The sequence below is a fragment of the Phoxinus phoxinus genome (genome assembly GCF_949152265.1).
Source record: "Phoxinus phoxinus genome assembly, chromosome: 14".
NCBI classification, from domain to species: Eukaryota; Metazoa; Chordata; class Actinopteri; order Cypriniformes; family Leuciscidae; genus Phoxinus; species Phoxinus phoxinus.
In genome coordinates this window covers 154,249-176,748 of record NC_136889.1, presented here as the reverse complement: position 1 = coordinate 176,748, position 22,500 = coordinate 154,249, and the positions used below count along the sequence as shown (strand labels likewise).

Sequence of the window (22,500 nt, the reverse complement as noted above, 5' to 3'; positions counted from 1 at the left end):
GTTGCTCCAGGTGTTGCTCCAGGTCCAGGTGTTGCTCCAGGTGTTGCTCCAGGTGTTGCTCCAGGTGTTGCTCCAGGTGTTGCTCCAGGTGTTGCTCCAGGTCCAGGTGTTGCTCCAGGTGTTGCTCCAGGTGTTGCTCCAGGTGTTGCTCCAGGTCCAGGTGTTGCTCCAGGTGTTGCTCCAGGTGTTGCTCCAGGTGTTGCTCCAGGTGTTGCTCCAGGTCCAGGTGTTGCTCCAGGTGTTGCTCCAGGTGTTGCTCCAGGTGTAGTTGAGGACATCAGTGGACTCTCTGCTCTGAACGAGAGCTTTCTTCAAGCCTTGCCTGGATTTGTTGTTGCCGTGACGGCGGAGGGCAAACTGCTGTGTGTGTCGGAGAACGTGGAGGAGCATCTCGGCCTCTCGATGGTGAGCGTCTGGTTCCTCAGTGACAGAGTTCGGCTTTACAGCGGCTCTAGAATACAGTTACTGTCCAGATAAAGTGAGATGTGATTGATTCTCTTCCGCTGTAAAGATCATCAGTTGTTTAGATGATCATCTCTTCACTTCGGTGGTTGTGTTGAGTGTGTTTAAAAGTTTGGTGTGTGTGTTGTTTCACAGGTGGACGTGCTTCAGGGAGACTCGCTCTATGAGATGATGGACACTCGAGATGCAGAAGCGCTGAAGCTGGTGCTGAGAGACCCGGACGACTGCACAGGTGTGTGTGTGTGTGTGTGTGTGTGTGTCTCAGAGAGGAGTCTGGTGTGTTGTATCAGGATCTAACGTGTGTGTGTGTGTGTGTGTGTCTCAGAGAGGAGTCTGGTGTGTTGTATCAGGATCTGACGTGTGTGTGTGTGTGTGTGTGTGTCTCAGAGAGGAGTCTGGTGTGTTGTATCAGGATCTGACGTGTGTGTGTGTGTGTGTGTGTGTGTCTCAGAGAGGAGTCTGGTGTGTTGTATCAGGATCTGACGTGTGTGTGTGTGTGTCTCAGAGAGGAGTCTGGTGTGTGTGTCTCAGAGAGGAGTCTGGTGTGCGGTGTGTTGTATCAGTATCTGACGTGTGTGTGTGTGTGTGTGTGTGTGTGTGTGTGTGTGTGTGTGTGTCTCAGAGAGGAGTCTGGTGTGCGGTGTGTTGTATCAGTATCTGACGTGTGTGTGTGTGTGTGTGTGTGTCTCAGAGAGAAGTCTGGTGTGTGGTGTGTTGTATCAGTATCTGACGTGTGTGTGTGTGTGTGTGTGTGTGTGTGTGTGTGTGTGTGTGTGTGTGTGTGTGTGTCTCAGAGAGGAGTCTGGTGTGTTGTATCAGTATCTGACGTGTGTGTGTGTGTGTCTCAGAGAGGAGTCTGGTGTGTTGTATCAGGATCTGACGTGTGTGTGTGTGTGTGTGTGTGTGTGTGTGTGTGTGTGTGTGTGTGTCTCAGAGAGGAGTCTGGTGTGTTGTATCAGTATCTGACGTGTGTGTGTGTGTGTGTGTCTCAGAGAGGAGTCTGGTGTGTGGTGTGTTGTATCAGTATCTGACGTGTGTGTGTGTGTGTGTGTGTGTGTGTGTGTGTGTGTGTGTGTGTGTGTGTGTGTGTCTCAGAGAGGAGTCTGGTGTGTTGTATCAGTATCTGACGTGTGTGTGTGTGTGTCTCAGAGAGGAGTCTGGTGTGTTGTATCAGGATCTGACGTGTGTGTGTGTGTGTGTGTGTGTGTGTGTGTGTGTGTGTGTGTGTGTGTGTCTCAGAGAGGAGTCTGGTGTGTTGTATCAGTATCTGACGTGTGTGTGTGTGTGTGTGTCTCAGAGAGGAGTCTGGTGTGTGGTGTGTTTTATCAGTATCTGACGTGTGTGTGTGTGTGTGTGTGTGTCTCAGAGAGGAGTCTGGTGTGTTGTATCAGGATCTGACGTGTGTGTGTGTGTGTGTGTGTGTGTGTGTGTGTGTCTCAGAGAGGAGTCTGGTGTGTTGTATCAGGATCTGACGTGTGTGTGTGTGTGTGTCTCAGAGAGGAGTCTGGTGTGTTGTATCAGGATCTGACGTGTGTGTGTGTGTGTGTCTCAGAGAGGAGTCTGGTGTGTTGTATCAGGATCTGACGTGTGTGTGTGTGTGTGTGTCTCAGAGAGGAGTCTGGTGTGTGGTGTGTTGTATCAGTATCTGACGTGTGTGTGTGTGTGTGTGTGTGTGTGTGTGTGTGTGTGTCTCAGAGAGGAGTCTGGTGTGTTGTATCAGTATCTGACGTGTGTGTGTGTGTGTGTGTGTGTGTGTCTCAGAGAGGAGTCTGGTGTGTTGTATCAGTATCTGACGTGTGTGTGTGTGTGTGTGTGTGTGTGTGGTGTGTTGTATCAGTATCTGACGTGTGTGTGTGTGTGTGTGTGTGTGTGTGTGTGTGTGTCTCAGAGAGGAGTCTGGTGTGTTGTATCAGTATCTGACGTGTGTGTGTGTGTGTGTGTGTGTGTGTCTCAGAGAGGAGTCTGGTGTGTTGTATCAGTATCTGACGTGTGTGTGTGTGTGTGGTGTGTTGTATCAGGATCTGACGTGTGTGTGTGTGTGTGTCTCAGAGAGGAGTCTGGTGTGTTGTATCAGTATCTGACGTGTGTGTGTGTGTGTGTGTGTGTCTCAGAGAGGAGTCTGGTGTGTGGTGTGTTTTATCAGTATCTGACGTGTGTGTGTGTGTGTGTGTGTCTCAGAGAGGAGTCTGGTGTGTTGTATCAGGATCTGACGTGTGTGTGTGTGTGTGTGTGTGTGTGTGTCTCAGAGAGGAGTCTGGTGTGTTGTATCAGGATCTGACGTGTGTGTGTGTGTGTGTCTCAGAGAGGAGTCTGGTGTGTTGTATCAGGATCTGACGTGTGTGTGTGTGTGTGTGTGTGTGTGTGTGTCTCAGAGAGGAGTCTGGTGTGTGGTGTGTTGTATCAGTATCTGACGTGTGTGTGTGTGTGTGTGTGTGTGTGTGTCTCAGAGAGGAGTCTGGTGTGTTGTATCAGTATCTGACGTGTGTGTGTGTGTGTGTGTGTGTCTCAGAGAGGAGTCTGGTGTGTTGTATCAGTATCTGACGTGTGTGTGTGTGTGTGTGTGTGTGTGTGTGTGTGTGTCTCAGAGAGGAGTCTGGTGTGTTGTATCAGTATCTGACGTGTGTGTGTGTGTGTGTGTGTGTGTGGTGTGTTGTATCAGGATCTGACGTGTGTGTGTGTGTGTGTCTCAGAGAGGAGTCTGGTGTGTTGTATCAGTATCTGACGTGTGTGTGTGTGTGTGTGTGTCTCAGAGAGGAGTCTGGTGTGTTGTATCAGTATCTGACGTGTGTGTGTGTGTGTGTGTGTGTCTCAGAGAGGAGTCTGGTGTGTTGTATCAGGATCTGACGTGTGTGTGTGTGTGTCTCAGAGAGGAGTCTGGTGTGTGGTGTGTTGTATCAGTATCTGACGTGTGTGTGTGTGTGTGTGTGTCTCAGAGAGGAGTCTGGTGTGTTGTATCAGGATCTGACGTGTGTGTGTGTGTGTGTCTCAGAGAGGAGTCTGGTGTGTGGTGTGTTTTATCAGTATCTGACGTGTGTGTGTGTGTGTGTGTGTCTCAGAGAGGAGTCTGGTGTGTTGTATCAGGATCTGACGTGTGTGTGTGTGTGTGTGTGTGTGTGTGTCTCAGAGAGGAGTCTGGTGTGTTGTATCAGGATCTGACGTGTGTGTGTGTGTGTGTCTCAGAGAGGAGTCTGGTGTGTTGTATCAGGATCTGACGTGTGTGTGTGTGTGTCTCAGAGAGGAGTCTGGTGTGTTGTATCAGGATCTGACGTGTGTGTGTGTGTGTGTGTGTGTGTGTGTGTGTGTCTCAGAGAGGAGTCTGGTGTGTTGTATCAGGATCTGACGTGTGTGTGTGTGTGTGTCTCAGAGAGGAGTCTGGTGTGTTGTATCAGTATCTGACGTGTGTGTGTGTGTGTGTGTGTGTCTCAGAGAGGAGTCTGGTGTGTGGTGTGTTGTATCAGTATCTGACGTGTGTGTGTGTGTGTGTGTGTGTGTGTGTCTCAGAGAGGAGTCTGGTGTGTTGTATCAGTATCTGACGTGTGTGTGTGTGTGTGTGTGTGTGTGTCTCAGAGAGGAGTCTGGTGTGTTGTATCAGTATCTGACGTGTGTGTGTGTGTGTGTGTGTGTGTGTGTCTCAGAGAGGAGTCTGGTGTGTTGTATCAGTATCTGACGTGTGTGTGTGTGTGTGTGTGTGTGTGTGTGTGTGTGTGTGTGTGTCTCAGAGAGGAGTCTGGTGTGTTGTATCAGTATCTGACGTGTGTGTGTGTGTGTGTGTGTGGTGTGTTGTATCAGGATCTGACGTGTGTGTGTGTGTGTGTCTCAGAGAGGAGTCTGGTGTGTTGTATCAGTATCTGACGTGTGTGTGTGTGTGTGTGTGTCTCAGAGAGGAGTCTGGTGTGTTGTATCAGTATCTGACGTGTGTGTGTGTGTGTGTGTGTGTCTCAGAGAGGAGTCTGGTGTGTTGTATCAGGATCTGACGTGTGTGTGTGTGTGTCTCAGAGAGGAGTCTGGTGTGTGGTGTGTTGTATCAGGATCTGACGTGTGTGTGTGTGTGTGTGTGTGTGTGTGTGTGTGTGTGTGTGTGTGTGTGTCTCAGAGAGGAGTCTGGTGTGTTGTATCAGTATCTGACGTGTGTGTGTGTGTGTGTGTGTGTCTCAGAGAGGAGTCTGGTGTGTTGTATCAGGATCTGACGTGTGTGTGTGTGTCTCAGAGAGGAGTCTGGTGTGTTGTATCAGGATCTGACGTGTGTGTGTGTGTGTGTGTGTGTGTGTGTGTGTGTGTGTGTGTGTGTGTGTCTCAGAGAGGAGTCTGGTGTGTTGTATCAGGATCTGACGTGTGTGTGTGTGTGTGTGTGTGTGTGTCTCAGAGAGGAGTCTGGTGTGTTGTATCAGGATCTGACGTGTGTGTGTGTGTGTGTGTGTGTGTGTCTCAGAGAGGAGTCTGGTGTGTTGTATCAGTATCTGACGTGTGTGTGTGTGTGTGTGTGTGTCTCAGAGAGGAGTCTGGTGTGTGGTGTGTTGTATCAGTATCTGACGTGTGTGTGTGTGTGTGTGTGTGTGTGTGTCTCAGAGAGGAGTCTGGTGTGTGGTGTGTTGTATCAGTATCTGACGTGTGTGTGTGTGTGTGTGTGTCTCAGAGAGGAGTCTGGTGTGTGTGTGTGTGTGTGTGTGTGTCTCAGAGAGGAGTCTGGTGTGCGGTGTGTTGTATCAGTATCTGACGTGTGTGTGTGTGTGTGTCTCAGAGAGGAGTCTGGTGTGTTGTATCAGGATCTGACGTGTGTGTGTGTGTCTCAGAGAGGAGTCTGGTGTGTTGTATCAGGATCTGACGTGTGTGTGTGTGTCTCAGAGAGGAGTCTGGTGTGTTGTATCAGGATCTGACTGTGTGTGTGTGTGTGTGTGTGTGTGTGTGTGTGTCTCAGAGAGGAGTCTGGTGTGTTGTATCAGGATCTGACGTGTGTGTGTGTGTGTGTGTGTGTGTGTGTGTGTGTGTGTCTCAGAGAGGAGTCTGGTGTGTTGTATCAGGATCTGACGTGTGTGTGTGTGTGTGTGTGTGTGTGTGTCTCAGAGAGGAGTCTGGTGTGTTGTATCAGTATCTGACGTGTGTGTGTGTGTGTGTGTCTCAGAGAGGAGTCTGGTGTGTGGTGTGTTGTATCAGTATCTGACGTGTGTGTGTGTGTGTCTCAGAGAGGAGTCTGGTGTGTGGTGTGTTGTATCAGTATCTGACGTGTGTGTGTGTGTGTGTCTCAGAGAGGAGTCTGGTGTGTGTGTGTGTGTGTGTGTGTCTCAGAGAGGAGTCTGGTGTGCGGTGTGTTGTATCAGTATCTGACGTGTGTGTGTGTGTGTGTGTGTCTCAGAGAGGAGTCTGGTGTGTTGTATCAGTATCTGACGTGTGTGTGTGTGTGTGTGTGTGTGTGTGTCTCAGAGAGGAGTCTGGTGTGTTGTATCAGTATCTGACGTGTGTGTGTGTGTGTGTGTGTGTGTGTCTCAGAGAGGAGTCTGGTGTGTTGTATCAGTATCTGACGTGTGTGTGTGTGTGTGTGTCTCAGAGAGGAGTCTGGTGTGTTGTATCAGTATCTGACGTGTGTGTGTGTGTGTGTGTCTCAGAGAGGAGTCTGGTGTGTGGTGTGTTGTATCAGGGTCTGACGTGTGTGTGTGTGTGTGTGTGTGTGTCTCAGAGAGGAGTCTGGTGTGTTGTATCAGTATCTGACGTGTGTGTGTGTGTGTGTGTCTCAGAGAGGAGTCTGGTGTGTGGTGTGTTGTATCAGGGTCTGACGTGTGACGTGTGTGTGTGTGTGTGTGTGTGTCTCAGAGAGGAGTCTGGTGTGTGGTGTGTTGTATCAGTATCTGACGTGTGTGTGTGTGTGTGTGTGTGTCTCAGAGAGGAGTCTGGTGTGTTGTATCAGTATCTGACGTGTGTGTGTGTGTGTGTGTGTGTGTGTGTGTGTCTCAGAGAGGAGTCTGGTGTGTTGTATCAGTATCTGACGTGTGTGTGTGTGTGTGTGTGTGTGTGTGTGTGTCTCAGAGAGGAGTCTGGTGTGTCGCATGCGCTCCTCCAGGGCGTTCCGGCTGCGCCGCGGCTGCGTCTCGATGCTGCTGAAGGGACGGTTCCTGAACTCGTGTGTGTTCGTGGCTCTCTGTTCTCCCACCGCCGACACACTGCAGGATCTCCACACACTCCACACACTCCACACACTCCACCGGCCCGACATGAGCCTCGCTCACGCCCCCTACAGGTACGTCACACACACCTCTTCTTCTTCCTCAGTGTTTCTGTCTCGAAACATCTACACACTCTTAAATCACGACACGTACTGAGAATGACTGAAGATATGAAGTGTTGTTTACTGAAAAATGAGTGTGTGCTGAAAACAAGACGAACATCCGCCCGTGGAGTCAGACAAACAATCGTCTTCTCTTTGAATGAAGTTCTGACTCCACTGGCGGACATTGGTCTTGTTTTCAGCACACACTCACTTTATTTTTCGGACACCGAGACGTCATTATGGAGACCGGCGTGATCCGTGTGTTGACCGAGTGTTTGTTCCCGCAGTGTCGTCTTCCACCTGGGTTTCTCAGCGGAGGAGCTGATTGGCCGATCGTGGTACGGCCTCCTGCACCCTGATGACATCACGCTCGCCGCCCGCTGCCACTCGACCCTCCGTGAGTCTCACAGACGGGACGACACAAACACTTTTATTCTGCAAGGATGCATTCAATAGACAAAAGTGACAGTAAAGACATTTATAATGTTACAAAAGATTCTGTTTCTGATCTTTTCAACTTTCTATTCATCAAAGAATCCTGAAAAATAAAACATATCACCGTTTCCAAAAAAATAGGATAATTGATAATGATCATAACTGTGTCTTGATCATCAGATCCTCATATTACACTGAGTTCTGGAGGATCATGTGACACTGAAGACTGGAGTAATGATGATAAACTCAGCTTTGATCACAGGAATAAATTACACTTTACTGTATATTCACATAGACAACTGATGATTACATTATAATAATATTTCACTGTTTTCCTGCATATTTGATGAAATAAACGAGCAGAAGAGACTCTGGTCGAGCGCTGATGATGTTGTGTCTGGTTCTGCAGTGCGCGGCGCGGGCGACACACACACTCAGATGCTGGGCCGACTGCAGCGCAAGGATCTGTCCTGGGTCTGGCTCTACACCCGTGCAACTATAGGAGCCGCCAAAGAGTCGATCTCCTGCGCCAGCCACGTCATCAGGTGAGCATCTTCATCATCATCTTCATCATCTCCTTCATCTTCTCCATCTTCATCATCTCCTTCATCTTCTCCATCTTCATCATCATCTTCATAATCTCCTTCATCTTCTCCATCTTCATCATCATCTTCATAATCTTCTTCTCCATCTTCATCATCTCCTTCATCTTCTCCATCTTCTCCATCTCCATCATCTTCTCCATCTTCATCATCTTCTTCTTCATCATCTCCTTCATCTTCTCCATCTTCTCCATCTCCATCTCCATCTTCATCTTCATCATCTCCTTCATCTTCTCCATCTCCTTCATCTTCTCCATCTTCAACATCATCATCATCTTCTCCATCTCCATCTTCATCATCTCCTTCATCTTCTCCATCTTCATCATCATCATCATCTTCTCCATCTCCATCTTCATCTTCATCATCTCCTTCATCTTCTCCATCTTCATCATCTTCTTCTTCATCATCTCCATCTTCTCCTTCTTCATCATCTTCTCCATCTCCATCTTCATCTTCATCATCTCCTTCATCTTCTCCATCTTCATCATCTTCTTCTTCATCATCTCCATCTTCTCCTTCTTCATCATCTCCATCATCTTCTCCATCTTCATCATCATCATCATCTTCTCCATCTTCATCTTCTCCATCTTCATCTTCATCTTCTCCATCTTCATCATCATCATCATCTTCTCCATCTTCATCATCTCCATCATCTTCTCCATCTCCATCTTCATCATCTCCTTCATCTTCTCCTTCTTCATCATCTCCATCATCTTCTCCATCTTCATCATCATCATCATCTTCTCCATCTTCATCTTCTCCATCATCATCTTCTCCTTCATCTTCATCATCATCTTCATAATCTTCTTCTCCATCTTCATCATCTCCTTCATCTTCTCCATCTTTATCATCATCTTCATCTCCATCATCTCCATCATCTTCATCATCATCTTTTTGATAATCTTCTCCATCTTCATCATCTCCTTCATCTCCATCATCTTCATCATCATCTTCTTGATAATCTTCTTCTCCATCTTCATCATCTCCTTCATCTTCTTCATAATCTTCTCCTTCATCTTCTCCATCTTCATCATCATCTTCATAAACTTCTTCTCCATCTTCATTATCTCCTTCATCTTCTCCATCTTCATCATCATCTTCATTATCTTCTTCTCCATCTTCATAATCATCTTCATAATCTTCTTCTCCATCTTCATCATCTCCTTCATCTTCTCCATCTTCATCATCATCTTCATAATCTTCTTCTCCATCTTCATCATCTCCTTCATCTTCTCCATCTTCATCATCATCTTCATAATCTTCTTCTCCATCTTCATCATCTCCTTCATCTTCTTCATAATCTTCTCCTTCATCTTCATCATCTCCTTCATCTTCTCCATCTTCATCATCATCTTCATAATCTTCTTCTCCATTTTCATCATCTCCTTCATCTTCTCCATCTTCATCATCATCTTCATAATCTTCTTCTCCATCTTCATCATCTCCTCCATCTTCTCCATCTTCATCATATTCTTCATAATCTTCTTCTCCATCTTCATCATCTCCTCCATCTTCTCCATCTTCATCATCATCTTCATAATCTTCTTCTCCATCTTCATAATCTCCTCCATCTTCTCCATCTTCATCATCATCTTCATAATCTTCTTCTCCATCTTCATCATCTCCTCCATCTTCTCCATCTTCATCATCTTCATAATCTTCTTCTCCATCTTCATCATCTCCTTCTTCTTCTCCATCTTCATCATCTTCTTCATAATCTTCTTCTCCATCTTCGTCATCTCCTCCATCTTCTCCATCTTCATCATCATCTCCTTCATCTTCTCCATCTTCATCATCTCCATCATCTTCATCATCATCTTCATAATCTTCTTCTCCATCTTCATCATCTCCTTCTTCTTCTCCATCTTCATCATCTTCTTGATAATCTTCTTCTCCATCTTCATCATCTCCTTCATCTTCTCCATTTTCATCATCATCTTCATAATCTTCTTCTCCATCTTCATCATCTCCTTCTTCTTCTCCATCTTCATCATATTCTTCATAATCTTCTTCTCCATCTTCATCATCTCCTTCATCTTCTCCATCTTCATCATCTTCTTGATAATCTTCTTCTCCATCTTCATCATCTCCTTCATCTTCTTCATAAACTTCTCCTTCATCTTCATCATCTCCTTCATCTTCTCCATCTTCATCATCATCTTCTTGATAATCTTCTTCTCCATCTTCATCATCTCCATCATCATCTTCATAATCTTCTTCTCCATCTTCATCATCTCCTTCATCTTCTCCATCTTCATCATCATCTTCTTGATAATCTTCTTCTCTCTCTTTATCATCTCCATCATCATCTTCATAATCTTCTTCTCCATCTTCATCATCTCCTTCATCTTCTCCATCTTCATCATCATCTTCTTGATAATCTTCTCCATCTTCATCATCTCCATCATCTTCATCATCATCTTCTTGATAATCTTCTTCTCCATCTTCATCATCATCTTCATAATCTTCTTCTCCATCTTCATCATCTCCTCCATCTTCTCCATCTTCATCATATTCTTCATAATCTTCTTCTCCATCTTCATCATCTCCTCCATCTTCTCCATCTTCATCATCATCTTCATAATCTTCTTCTCCATCTTCATCATCTCCTTCTTCTTCTCCATCTTCATCATCTTCTTCATAATCTTCTTCTCCATCTTCATCATCTCCTCCATCTTCTCCATCTTCATCATCATCTTCATAATCTTCTTCTCCATCTTCATCATCTCCTTCATCTTCTCCATCTTCATCATCATCTTCATATTCTTCTTCTCCATCTTCATCATCTCCTTCTTCTTCTCCATCTTCATCATATTCTTCATAATCTTCTTCTCCATCTTCATCATCTCCTTCATCTTCTCCATCTTCATCATCTTCTTGATAATCTTCTTCTCCATCTTCATCATCTCCTTCATCTTCTTCATAATCTTCTCCTTCATCTTCATCATCTCCTTCATCTTCTCCATCTTCATCATCATCTTCTTGATAATCTTCTTCTCCATCTTCATCATCTCCATCATCATCATCTTCATAATCTTCTTCTCCATCTTCATCATCTCCTTCATCTTCTCCATCTTCATCATCATCTTCTTGATAATCTTCTTCTCCATCTTCATCATCTCCATCATCATCTTCTCCATCTTCATCATCATCTTCTTGATAATCTTCTCCATCTTCATCATCTCCATCATCATCTTGATAATCTTCTTCTCCATCTTCATCATCTCCATCATCATCTTCATAATCTTCTTCTCCATCTTCATCATCTCCTTCATCTTCTCCATCTTCATCATCATATTCTTGATAATCTTCTCCATCTTCATCATCTCCATCATCTTCATCATCATCTTCTTGATAATCTTCTTCTCCATCTTCATCATCTTCTTCATAATCTTCTTCTCCATCTTCATCATCTCCTTCATCTTCTCCATCTTTACAGGTAACCTGTACATGGAAAACAATATAGGCCCCAGAACTGAACCCTGTGGTGATTACAAGTACTGATTATCTGAGAAATAATGACCCTATTGTACTAGAGAGCGTCTGTCCTGCAAGTAAGAAGAAATGTGAAAGATGTGATGTGAGATTGTGTGTGTCCCAGTAACTCATGATCTTCCGTCTGCAGTGAAACGGAGGCCGTCTATCTCAAACACAAGCTGTACGGCAGCACTCCGGTGTCTCCGGGTCCGACGGCAGAAGAGATGCGGATCAAGACCGGGAGCAGCTCGGAGACTGGCTTCTTCCCCACACCGCCCTACAGCCCCACTTCCTGCCACTCCTCCGACTTCCTGTCTGACGACTTCCTGTCCTCCGGCCTCAGTGCTCTGGAGCAGCTGGTGAGCGACTCGTGCTTCTGCCCGCCAGCGTTCACTGTCGCTCCTACTGTGTGTGAGCCGGACTTTCACCGGGTGCCCGTGTGTGTGCCGGACTCTCACCGCGTGCCCGTGTGTGTGCCGGACTCTCACCGCGTGCCCGTGTGTGTGCCGGACTCTCACCGCCTGCCCGTGTGTGTGCCGGACCCTCACCGCGTGCCCGTGTGTGTGCCGGACTCTCACCGCATGCCCGTATGTGTGCCGGACTCTCACCGCATGCCCGTGTGTGTGCCGGACTCTCACCGCGTGCCCGTGTGTGTGCTGGACTCTCATCGGGTGCCCGTATGTGTGCCGCACTCTCACCGCATGCCCGTGTGTGTGCCGGACTCTCATCGGGTGCCCGTATGTGTGCCGCACTCTCACCGCATGCCCGTGTGTGTGCCGGACTCTCACCGCGTGCCCGTGTGTGTACCGGTGCTGGACAGGAACGAGATCCCGGAGCACTTCCTGTTCGGGCCGGATCTGACGCCAGAGCCCTCGCCCTCCGCGGATACACACACACACTTCCTCTACGGCCCGCAGAACTCCGGCACACTGGACACACATACACACTCGCTGGCCCATCAGATCCACTCGCTAGACACACACTGGCCACTGCTTGACGAGACGGTGATCGACGGGATCCTGCGGGATCTGGACGGGATCAGACACTCACTCGGGTTGTGTGTGTGATGGGCTTGCGGTCAGACACTCGGGGTGTGTGTGTGACGGCCCCTCGCAGCTCCAGCACTGCCTGTACGTCGCCATGCAGTAGATCTGGTCATGTGACGCTTATGGAAGAATACACACTAACTGAAGTCCGTGACTTACTCTAGTAACTCAGTATGGCATATTGCCATGGCAACCAGTGGCTGTATCTTGATTTAAGGATGTTTAGATAACTTTGTAAACGATTTTTCTTGTAAACGATTCAATAATAAGCTGCACTTAACTGAATCTACCTCATCAAATCACTGTATTTATTTTCTGTACTTTAACAGAAATCTAAATCTAGAATTAATGTAAAGTTTCTCTCGCCGTCTGTCAGAATAATCTATAATGTTTAGAGCTTATTTATATATTCTTGCTCTGTTTCTATTTTGTATCTAATGTCAATAAAGTTAAGAGAAGTAAAACTGTGGTCTGTTTAGTCATAATGAGTGACACAATCCTCATCCTATACCCACTGTATATACATGCAAAATCATGATATTTATAATATCTTTGTCTTATAGTCGCATTTATCAGGTTAGAGCAGGACAATAATATACTAACATTTTGTACAAAAAAAAAAAAAAATCAGGCAGAGATTTGCCATATAGTAATGCTCTTTCTCTCACTGCGCGGTTACTGGTCTCTAGCACCGCCGCTGCTACTCTGTGGGTGTTGTGTATGTGCGTGGGTGTTGTGTATGTGCGTGGGTGTTGTGTATGTGCGTGGGTGTTGTGTATGTGTGTGGGTGTTGTGTATGTGCGTGGGTATTGTTTATGTGCGTGGGTGTTGTGTATGTGTGTGGGTGTTGTGTATGTGTGTGGGTATTGTGTATGTGCGTGGGTGTTGTGTATGTGCGTGGGTGTTGTGTATATTCGTGGGTGTTGTGTATGTGCGTGGGTGTTGTGTATATTCGTGGGTGTTGTGTATGTGCGTGGGTGTTGTGTATGTGTGTGGGTGTTGTGTATGTGTGTGGGTGTTGTGTATGTGCGTGGGTGTTGTGTATGTGCGTGGGTGTTGTGTATGTGTGTGGGTGTTGTGTATGTGCGTGGGTGTTGTGTATGTGCGTGGGTGTTGTGTATGTGCGTGGGTGTTGTGTATGTGTGTGGGTGTTGTGTATGTGCGTGGGTATTGTTTATGTGCGTGGGTATTGTGTATGTGCGTGGGTGTTGTGTATGTGCGTGGGTGTTGTGTATATTCGTGGGTGTTGTGTATGTGCGTGGGTGTTGTGTATATTCGTGGGTGTTGTGTATGTGCGTGGGTGTTGTGTATGTGCGTGGGTGTTGTGTATATTCGTGGGTGTTGTGTATATTCGTGGGTGTTGTGTATGTGCGTGGGTGTTGTGTATATTCGTGGGTGTTGTGTATGTGCGTGGGTGTTGTGTATGTGCGTGGGTGTTGTGTATGTGCGTGGGTGTTGTGTATGTGCGTGGGTGTTGTGTATGTGTGTGGGTGTTGTGTATGTGCGTGGGTATTGTGTATGTGCGTGGGTGTTGTGTATGTGCGTGGGTGTTGTTGTGTATATTCGTGGGTGTTGTGTATGTGCGTGGGTGTTGTGTATATTCGTGGGTGTTGTGTATGTGCGTGGGTGTTGTGTATGTGCGTGGGTGTTGTGTATGTGCGTGGGTGTTGTGTATATTCGTGGGTGTTGTGTATATTCGTGGGTGTTGTGTATGTGCGTGGGTGTTGTGTATATTCGTGGGTGTTGTGTATGTGCGTGGGTGTTGTGTATGTGCGTGGGTGTTGTGTATGTGCGTGAGTGTTGTGTATGTGCGTGGGTGTTGTGTATGTATGTGGGTGTTGTGTATGTGCGTGGGTGTTGTGTATGTGCGTGGGTGTTGTGTATGTGCGTGGGTGTTGTGTATGTGTGTGGGTGTTGTGTATATTCGTGGGTGTTGTGTATGTGCGTGGGTGTTGTGTATATTCGTGGGTGTTGTGTATGTGCGTGGGTGTTGTGTATGTGCGTGGGTGTTGTGTATGTGCGTGGGTGTTGTGTATGTGCGTGGGTGTTGTGTATGTGCGTGGGTGTTGTGTATGTGCGTGGGTGTTGTGTATATTCGTGGGTGTTGTGTATGTGCGTGGGTGTTGTGTATGTGCGTGGGTGTTGTGTATATTCGTGGGTGTTGTGTATGTGCGTGGGTGTTGTGTATATTCGTGGGTGTTGTGTATGTGCGTGGGTGTTGTGTATGTGCGTGGGTGATGTGTATGTGCGTGGGTGTTGTGTATGTGCGTGGGTGTTGTGTATGTGCGTGGGTGTTGTGTATATTCGTGGGTGTTGTGTATGTGCGTGGGTGTTGTGTATATTCGTGGGTGTTGTGTATGTGCGTGGGTGTTGTGTATGTGTGTGGGTGTTGTGTATATTCGTGGGTGTTGTGTATGTGCGTGGGTGTTGTGTATATTCGTGGGTGTTGTGTATGTGCGTGGGTGTTGTGTATGTGCGTGGGTGTTGTGTATATTCGTGGGTGTTGTGTATGTGCGTGGGTGTTGTGTATGTGCGTGGGTGTTGTGTATGTGCGTGGGTGTTGTGTATGTGCGTGGGTGTTGTGTATGTGCGTGGGTGTTGTGTATGTGCGTGGGTGTTGTGTATATTCGTGGGTGTTGTGTATATTCGTGGGTGTTATGTATATCCGTGGATTTTGTGTATATTCGCGGGTGTTGTGTATGTGCGTGGGTGTTGTGTATATTCGTGGGTGTTGTGTATGTGCGTGGGTGTTGTGTATATTCGTGGGTGTTATGTATGTGCGTGGGTGTTGTGTATGTGCGTGGGTGTTGTGTATGTGCGTGGGTGTTGTGTATATTCGTGGGTGTTGTGTATGTGCGTGGGTGTTGTGTATGTGCGTGGGTGTTGTGTATGTGCGTGGGTGTTGTGTATATTCGTGGGTGTTGTGTATGTGCGTGGGTGTTGTGTATATTCGTGGGTGTTGTGTATGTGCGTGGTGTGTATGTGCGTGGGTGTTGTGTATGTGCGTGGGTGTTGTGTATGTGCGTGGGTGTTGTGTATGTGCGTGGGTGTTGTGTATGTGCGTGGGTGTTGTGTATGTGCGTGGGTGTTGTGTATATTCGTTGAAATTCTTTCGCCCAATACTTCCAAACAGCGCTCAAGTATGGCTCAATGCGTTTGGAATCTTACGTGTCTTAAAACTATACAATATATGAAGTTTTATGTAACAAAGTTCGGGAGCAGCACGTTCAGGTAATCAACCAATCAACACACGAGGAAGCCGGTATAAATAAAGCCTTTCCTCACCCCTGTCCCATGACAGTTTCACAGCATCCCTCCAGCACCCCATCGCCTCACTCTTGGCTGGTTTCTATCCCAGTAAAGGGTAGAGTACTCTAGATTCGGGCCAAATTCCGACCTCGGAGCCCTCTCCCGGACAGCACGCCAAATACGCATAAATTACTACTGTACATCTGATTTCATGTACGCGTGAACTAGGGAAATTCCTTAATTTAGACAATTTCATGTTTGACAGTTTCTCCTTCTCCTCCCTATCCTGAATCCCTCTCGTTAAATCAGCAAGTACTTGTATGAACATATGAGGAGGAGTGGCTTTAAAGCTAACTTCAAGTAAAATATACAGGGACAACTTCGAGTAAATGCAGTAAAGGAAACTTCAAGTAATTTCTATACAAGGAAAATCTCGGGTTATGTCTGTAGCCCTTGTTCCCTGAGAAGGGAACGAGACACTGCGTCGTTAGAAACGACTCTTTGGGGACGCTCAGCATGAGTCAGCATGAATCAAATTATTCCACTCCTGATTGGTGTTGCGTCATGACGTAACATGTGGCGGTATACCCGGAAGTATAAAATGACGCCGGCACACACACGCGTTAGCTTCGCGATAAAGCAAGCCGCTCCCAGGCATGAAGGGGCGTGGCAAGGCAACGCAGTATTCTCAGGGAACAAGGGTTACAGACGTAACCAGAGACGTTTCCTTTTGAGGGAACTCGCACTGCGTCGTTAGAAATGACTCTTTGGGGAACGAATCACCACTATGCCACGCACCAAAAGGCCTGGCCCTGTGTGACACTGTATCAGGCACAAGCTAGGATGAGAGCACTCGTGCACCCGGCGTGTTAGGGAGGTGCAGACTATAAAACCTGATGAAGGTGTGTGGGGTAGCCCAACCGGCTGCCTCACACATCTCCTGGAGAGGCACTCCCGAGTACAGGGCCCTAGGACCTCTCAAGGTAAATACTCAGTGCTCTGACAGGACAGATAACATGGAGCATGTCTTCACATGTCTCTTTCATCCTCGCCACATGTGGTGGAGGATGAAATGCCTGCAAGACCGTAGACCGTGCCATATGGGAAGGCACCTTAGGCACATAGCCAGGTCTTGGATGCAGGATGGCCTTAACTCCTCCCGGGCAAACTCCAAGCAAGCTGGCGATACTGCCAGGGCTTGGATATCTCCCACCCTCTTAAGCGAGGTAATGGCTAGGAGAAAAGCCATCTTAAACGTCAGGTCCTTAGATGATGGCGACTGAAGTGGTTCGAAGGGGGCCAGGGATAACCCTTCAAGAACCACCACCAGGTCCCAGGCAGGTCCTGGTCGTCAGCCTCATCCATCCTCCATGTACCACGGAGAAACTGCATGACCATCTGGTGCCTCCCTAGAGGCCCATCACTTAGTGGTGCATGGAAAGCCGCAATGGCAGCCACATACACCTTAAGTGTGGAGGGGGTGAGACCAGCAGAGAAACGATCTTGAAGGAACTCCAAAACTGAAGCCACTGGGCAGTTAACTGGGTCTAACTCATGTTCTCTACACCAAGTGGAAAACACATTCCACTTTAGGCCATACAATCTCCTAAGTATGGTCTCAACCACTCCGGCTGAGAGGCCAGCATCTAGGTACTGAACCCCCTCAGGGGCCAGACCCACAGCTTCCACAGCTCCGGGCGAGGGTGGAATATCGTGCCTTCCACCTGAGACAGCAGATCCCTCCTCAGAGTGCTATTATGTCTGAGAACCATACTCGGGCAGGCCAAAACGGAGCTACTAGAAGTAGACTGACTCTCGACGGACCCTCTCCAGGACTCCCGGGAGCAGAGCGATCGGTCTCGGCCACACTTGTACCATGGCATCCAACCCCAGTGGGGCTGGATGTGTGAGGGAGAACCACAGTGGGCAGTGGGACGTCTCTCGAGACGCAAAGAGGTCCACTTTCACTGGGCCGAATCTTTCCCATATCAACTTCGCCACATCTGGGTGAAGTCTCCATTCCCCGGGCCTCAGGTCGACCTTCTGGTTAGAGGACTTTGAGTAAGAGCATTTCCTTTGTTGCTGTAATCCACAGCAAATGGATTAGAAACGCGGGAAAAGTGGGGTTTTTCCCCAGGATTTTGATATTTCTTTATGAAGATCTGGGAAAAATGGCAAGCCCTGGCGCTGAGGTTGTGAACGGTGCTGCAGAAAATGCTCATCCAACTTGCTTTTATTCTGAGATTCCTGCATATCATGTGGCCAGCTGATGTTAAGTCTGAGTACAGCACGCATCACAACCTCAATGAGCTCCTCATAAGCGGGAACATGAACCGGCGAGTCTAGCTCACGTTCATGCACCTCGATGCTGAGCACATCCACTTCCCCAGAAGCAGACAGCTCAAGCATCGGGCCCTCGTCACGGGCAGAAGAAGCCGCAGCCGGGCGTCTGCACCATGAACGAGCCTCAGAACCTTCAGACGAAGAATGAGAAGGTGCCGCAGCAGTCTCGTCTGCGAACCCCATGAGTCGCCCCGCCTTAACTTCATCAAAGAAGTCCAGGCGAGCGTGCAGCACTCTCATAGAAAGTGCTTCACAGTCACTCCCGAACAATTCACACATAGTTGATGTGTGTACCCAGTCCCCACCCGTTATATATCTAGGGCAGGGGGTCACACATTTCTTGAATTGTTCACTCGCCATATATAATACTGTTTTCTGATACGTGACAAACAACACCAAACAGAGAGCGCTTGCTGAAGAGCGAAAGCTAACGCGTGTTTGTGCCGGCGTCATTTTATATTTCCGGGTATGCCGTCACTTTACGTCATGACGCAAAACCAATCAGGATTGGAATAGTTTCATTCATGCTTTAGAGGCGCAGGGAGCGTCCCAAAGAGTCGTTTCTAACGACGCAGTGCGAGTTCCCTCGAAAGGGAACTTTAAGTAAACTCTATACAGGATAACTTCAAGTAAATTCTTAAATAATACTGCACTGCACATTAAACAGAAATAAGCTGAGAATAATAATTATACAACTTGACAGCATATTAAATTGGCTCCAACAGATGCACTTTGGTAGACTTCCAAACAGAAACAGCCATTCACTGCCATTATGAAGCTGGAAGAGCAGGACATTTTTTAATATAACTCTGATTGTGTTCGTCTGAGAGAAGAAAGTTATATACACGAGGATGGCTTCAGGGTGAGTAAATCATGGGGTCATTTTCATTTTTGGGTGAACTATCCCTTTAACACTACACTTCCCTATAACATAATTTATATATTTTTTAAACAGAACACCCTAAATGTTTTTTCAATTACATTTACTATAATTATGATCACTTACTTGTATATTTTATATTATTGATCAATATGTGAATCCGTTGCTACACACTAGTTGTGGTCTCATTGGCACATAATTTAGATGAGATTAGAACTGTATTGATCCCACACTTGTATGTCACGGACTTCCGAAGCTTTGTTTGGTCACGTGCTTTTCTGCTCTGCGGTGATTTGTTAGATATGGTGAAGAAAACACGTGTGACCGCCAGATGTCACTAATGCGCATTGTTTTAAAAACGTTGAGTGATTAACCTTTTTCGGCTCAATTAGATGAAAGCCTCAAATGCTTCAGAAAGCCTCGTTTCCCATCACTAGCTAAAGGTCCTCGAGTCTGTTCTAACACAGCAGTGTTATAGGGACATCTTGTGGACAACACAATACACTGCCTTACATATACATGCAAAATCATGATGTTTATGATATCTTCATGTCTTACTCGCATTTATCAGCTCAGAGCTGGACGATATAATATAGTTACATTTTGCAAAAATAAAAAATCAGGCAGAGATTTGCCATATAGAGTAGTTTTCCCCAAGTTTTGTCTAATTGATCTGAATAATGAGCTTCTGTTGAGCTGCTTCATAATGGATGAACTTTCCAATATGTTATTTTCCTGTTTATCACAGTTAAAGCTGCTCTGAATCAGTCTGTGCTCTATAAAGCGCTGTGCTAACTCTACACACACCAATGAACAAAAGAGCAAAATACAGGCAGCACTTTTGATCAATATAAAAGCTGACAAATATCACACCAACTGGTTAATCATTATAATATAACAAGTGTAATAACAAGAACAGTAAATCGTATTAAAGGTAGGGTAGGTAGGATTTATATAAAAACTTTTTACCAAATTTGATTAAACTTTCTATATATATCAATGCATAATTAAAATGTAAGTACTCTGATAAAAAGAGTATAAAAATCGAGTGACTCTAGACCGTTTAATCTTCATTAAACACAGCTCATTATTTCCATTCGGGACGAATCACAGGATTGGCTTGGCCGACTGTCACTCTCCGTCGCCATGACTACCGCCGTTATTACTGGCTCTGCCCACGTGCGCGCAGTCGCGCACCCGTTTTTAGGTGGGAGTGAATGGAATTAATGAGCTGTGTTTAATGAAGATTAAACGGTCTAGAGTCACTCGATTTTTATACTCTTTTTATCAGAGTACTTACATTTTAATTATGCATTGGTATATAAAGACAGTTTAAACAAATTTGAATAAAAGTTTTTTTTAGTCAATTCTGACCTACCCTACCTTTAAGGAAAAGCCAGTTTCTGCAGTTGTGTTGCTCTAAGGGTCACTCGTCACACATGTAGTGCTATTAAAGTGAATGTGTGTAAATGTCGTGTATATTTGCGGCCACCAGGTGGCGCGAGCGATCCGCGTTCAGCGCCTCTCTGACGTCACGCGGCTCTTCTTTACAGGAGACACATTTCTTAAAACCTTCAGTCTTATTCTCACAACATTAAACACAAAACCCAATCTTCAAACTACATTCAGAGAAGATCTGACTCTTCTGACAAAACCAAACAATCGCTTCAAAACCATTTAATCTGTGCTCAAAATCAAACAACGCTTTCAGAACATACACACATCAGTCAATATATGAACACTACAGATCATGCATTAGACACTACATAGAACAATGGAGAACAGCATCCAGAGCATGAGGTTACAGACATTTAAATTGTATTGTATGCAGTAAATAAATTATGCAATTACGTTAAAAAAAATAATCACAATTTACAGTAATGGGAATATATTGAATACTGAATGCAATACAAGTATAGTATTTTATTGTATAGTATTGAATATCTGTATGTTTATATTCCTCGTCCTCTTCGACAAATGACCACAGCTGTGTTGTAGTTGTGTTTAACTTTAGCCTGCATGTGTTTAGCGCTTTGAAACACAAGGGCATCACAGTGGGAAGTGTGCTTTGGCGAGTGAGAATGTGTCTAACTGCCTGAACTTGTTTAATGTTTTACAGAAAGAGTGATTCATTCGATTCAAACAAGATACAGGTCGAGACTGGATTAGCAGACCGATTAAGATTAAAAAACGATGCTGTGCCTTCTATATTGGATCCGACAGGAAGGGTACAACACACTTATGTGAGTAAAAATGTTTTTTTTTATGTTTTTTATTCTGATAGTATTGCATTGTTACAGATCGTTTGATATCTAATGATTATGTGTATGTGTCTTTACCAGTCACAGAAGGGTCCAACTATGAAGGATGTAACTTGTCAAAAAGACACTGAATTTAACATCACGGCTGGCTTTTGGTTCATTGTCCTGCAGTTCGGGATCAGACTCTGGGTCGAACATGTATGGGCGAATCATTCCGGTGGCCATTTTTCAACATTGGAGGTTTTCAAAACAATTCCCCCCACTTGTACTGATCTATATAATGACTGGATAGCTCATGACGATCTAAACGGCCAGCAGGCAGTGAAGCCACCGGGAGTGTTCGAGCGGCCATCTTACGATCCCCTCCCACCGAAAGTGTTCGAGCGGCCATCTTACGATCCCGGCAGAGGCTCCCACCGGAAGTGTTTGAGCGGCCATCTTACGATCCCCTCCCACCGGAAGTGTTCGAGCGGCCATCTTACGATCCCGGCAGAGGCTCCCACTGGAAGTGTTCGAGCGGCCATCTTACGATCCCGGCAGAGGCTCCCACTGGAAGTGTTCGAGCGGCCATCTTACAATCCCCACCATCTTACGATCCCGGCAGAGGCTCCCACTGGAAGTGTTCGAGCGACCATCTTACGATCCCGGCAGAGGCTCCCCCGGCCGTGTTCGAGCGGCCATCTTACGATCCCGGCAGAGGCTCCCACCGGAAGTGTTCGAGCGGCCATCTTACGATCCCGGCAGAGGCTCCCACTGGAAGTGTTCGAGCGGCCATCTTACATTCCCGGCAGAGGCTCCCACTGGAAGTGTTCGAGCGGCCATCTTACATTCCCGGCAGAGGCTCCCACTGGAAGTGTTCGAGCGGCCATCTTACATTCCCGGCAGAGGCTCCCACTGGAAGTGTTCGAGCGGCCATCTTACGATCCCGGCAGAGGCTCCCACTGGAAGTGTTCGAGCGGCCATCTTACGATCCCGGCAGAGGCTCCCCCGGCCGTGTTCGAGCGGCCATCTTACAATCCCGGCAGAGGCTCCCACTGGAAGTGTTCGAGCGGCCATCTTACGATCCCGGCAGAGGCTCCCACTGGAAGTGTTCGAGCGGCCATCTTACAATCCCGGCAGAGGCTCCCACTGGAAGTGTTCGAGCGGCCATCTTACATTCCCGGCAGAGGCTCCCACTGGAAGTGTTCGAGCGGCCATCTTACAATCCCGGCAGAGGCTCCCACTGGAAGTGTTCGAGCGGCCATCTTGCGATCCCGGCAGAGGCTCCCACTGGAAGTGTTCGAGCGGCCATCTTACATTCCCGGCAGAGGCTCCCACTGGAAGTGTTCGAGCGGCCATCTTACATTCCTGGCAGAGGCTCCCACTGGAAGTGTTCGAGCGGCCATCTTACGATCCCGGCAGAGGCTCCCACTGGAAGTGTTCGAGCGGCCATCTTACATTCCCGGCAGAGGCTCCCACTGGAAGTGTTCAAGCGGCCATCTTACAA

General features: G+C 46.8%; 1 protein-coding gene across 6 annotated transcripts in view; it reads left to right on the top strand.

Annotated features, from left to right (window-relative positions):
* npas4l (neuronal PAS domain protein 4 like) overlaps positions 1-12,820 on the top strand; it is a 16,481-nt gene extending 3,661 nt beyond the window's left edge. For 2 of the 6 annotated variants that reach the window (XM_079634868.1, XM_079634866.1), the window contains 6 exons: positions 1-405; positions 598-694; positions 6,481-6,691; positions 7,009-7,118; positions 7,566-7,701; positions 11,384-12,743. The exon at positions 1-405 is cut by the window's left edge. In XM_079634868.1, the coding sequence (XP_079490994.1) occupies positions 1-405; positions 598-694; positions 6,481-6,691; positions 7,009-7,118; positions 7,566-7,701; positions 11,384-12,302 (1,878 nt within the window). In that variant the 3' untranslated portion in view covers positions 12,303-12,743. Of the gene's footprint in view, positions 406-597; positions 695-6,480; positions 6,692-7,008; positions 7,119-7,565; positions 7,702-11,383 lie in introns of all 6 variants that reach the window. The other 4 variants (XM_079634869.1, XM_079634870.1, XM_079634865.1 and 1 more) reach the window with 4 other exon arrangements.
* Positions 12,821-22,500: the final 9,680 nt, after the last annotated feature.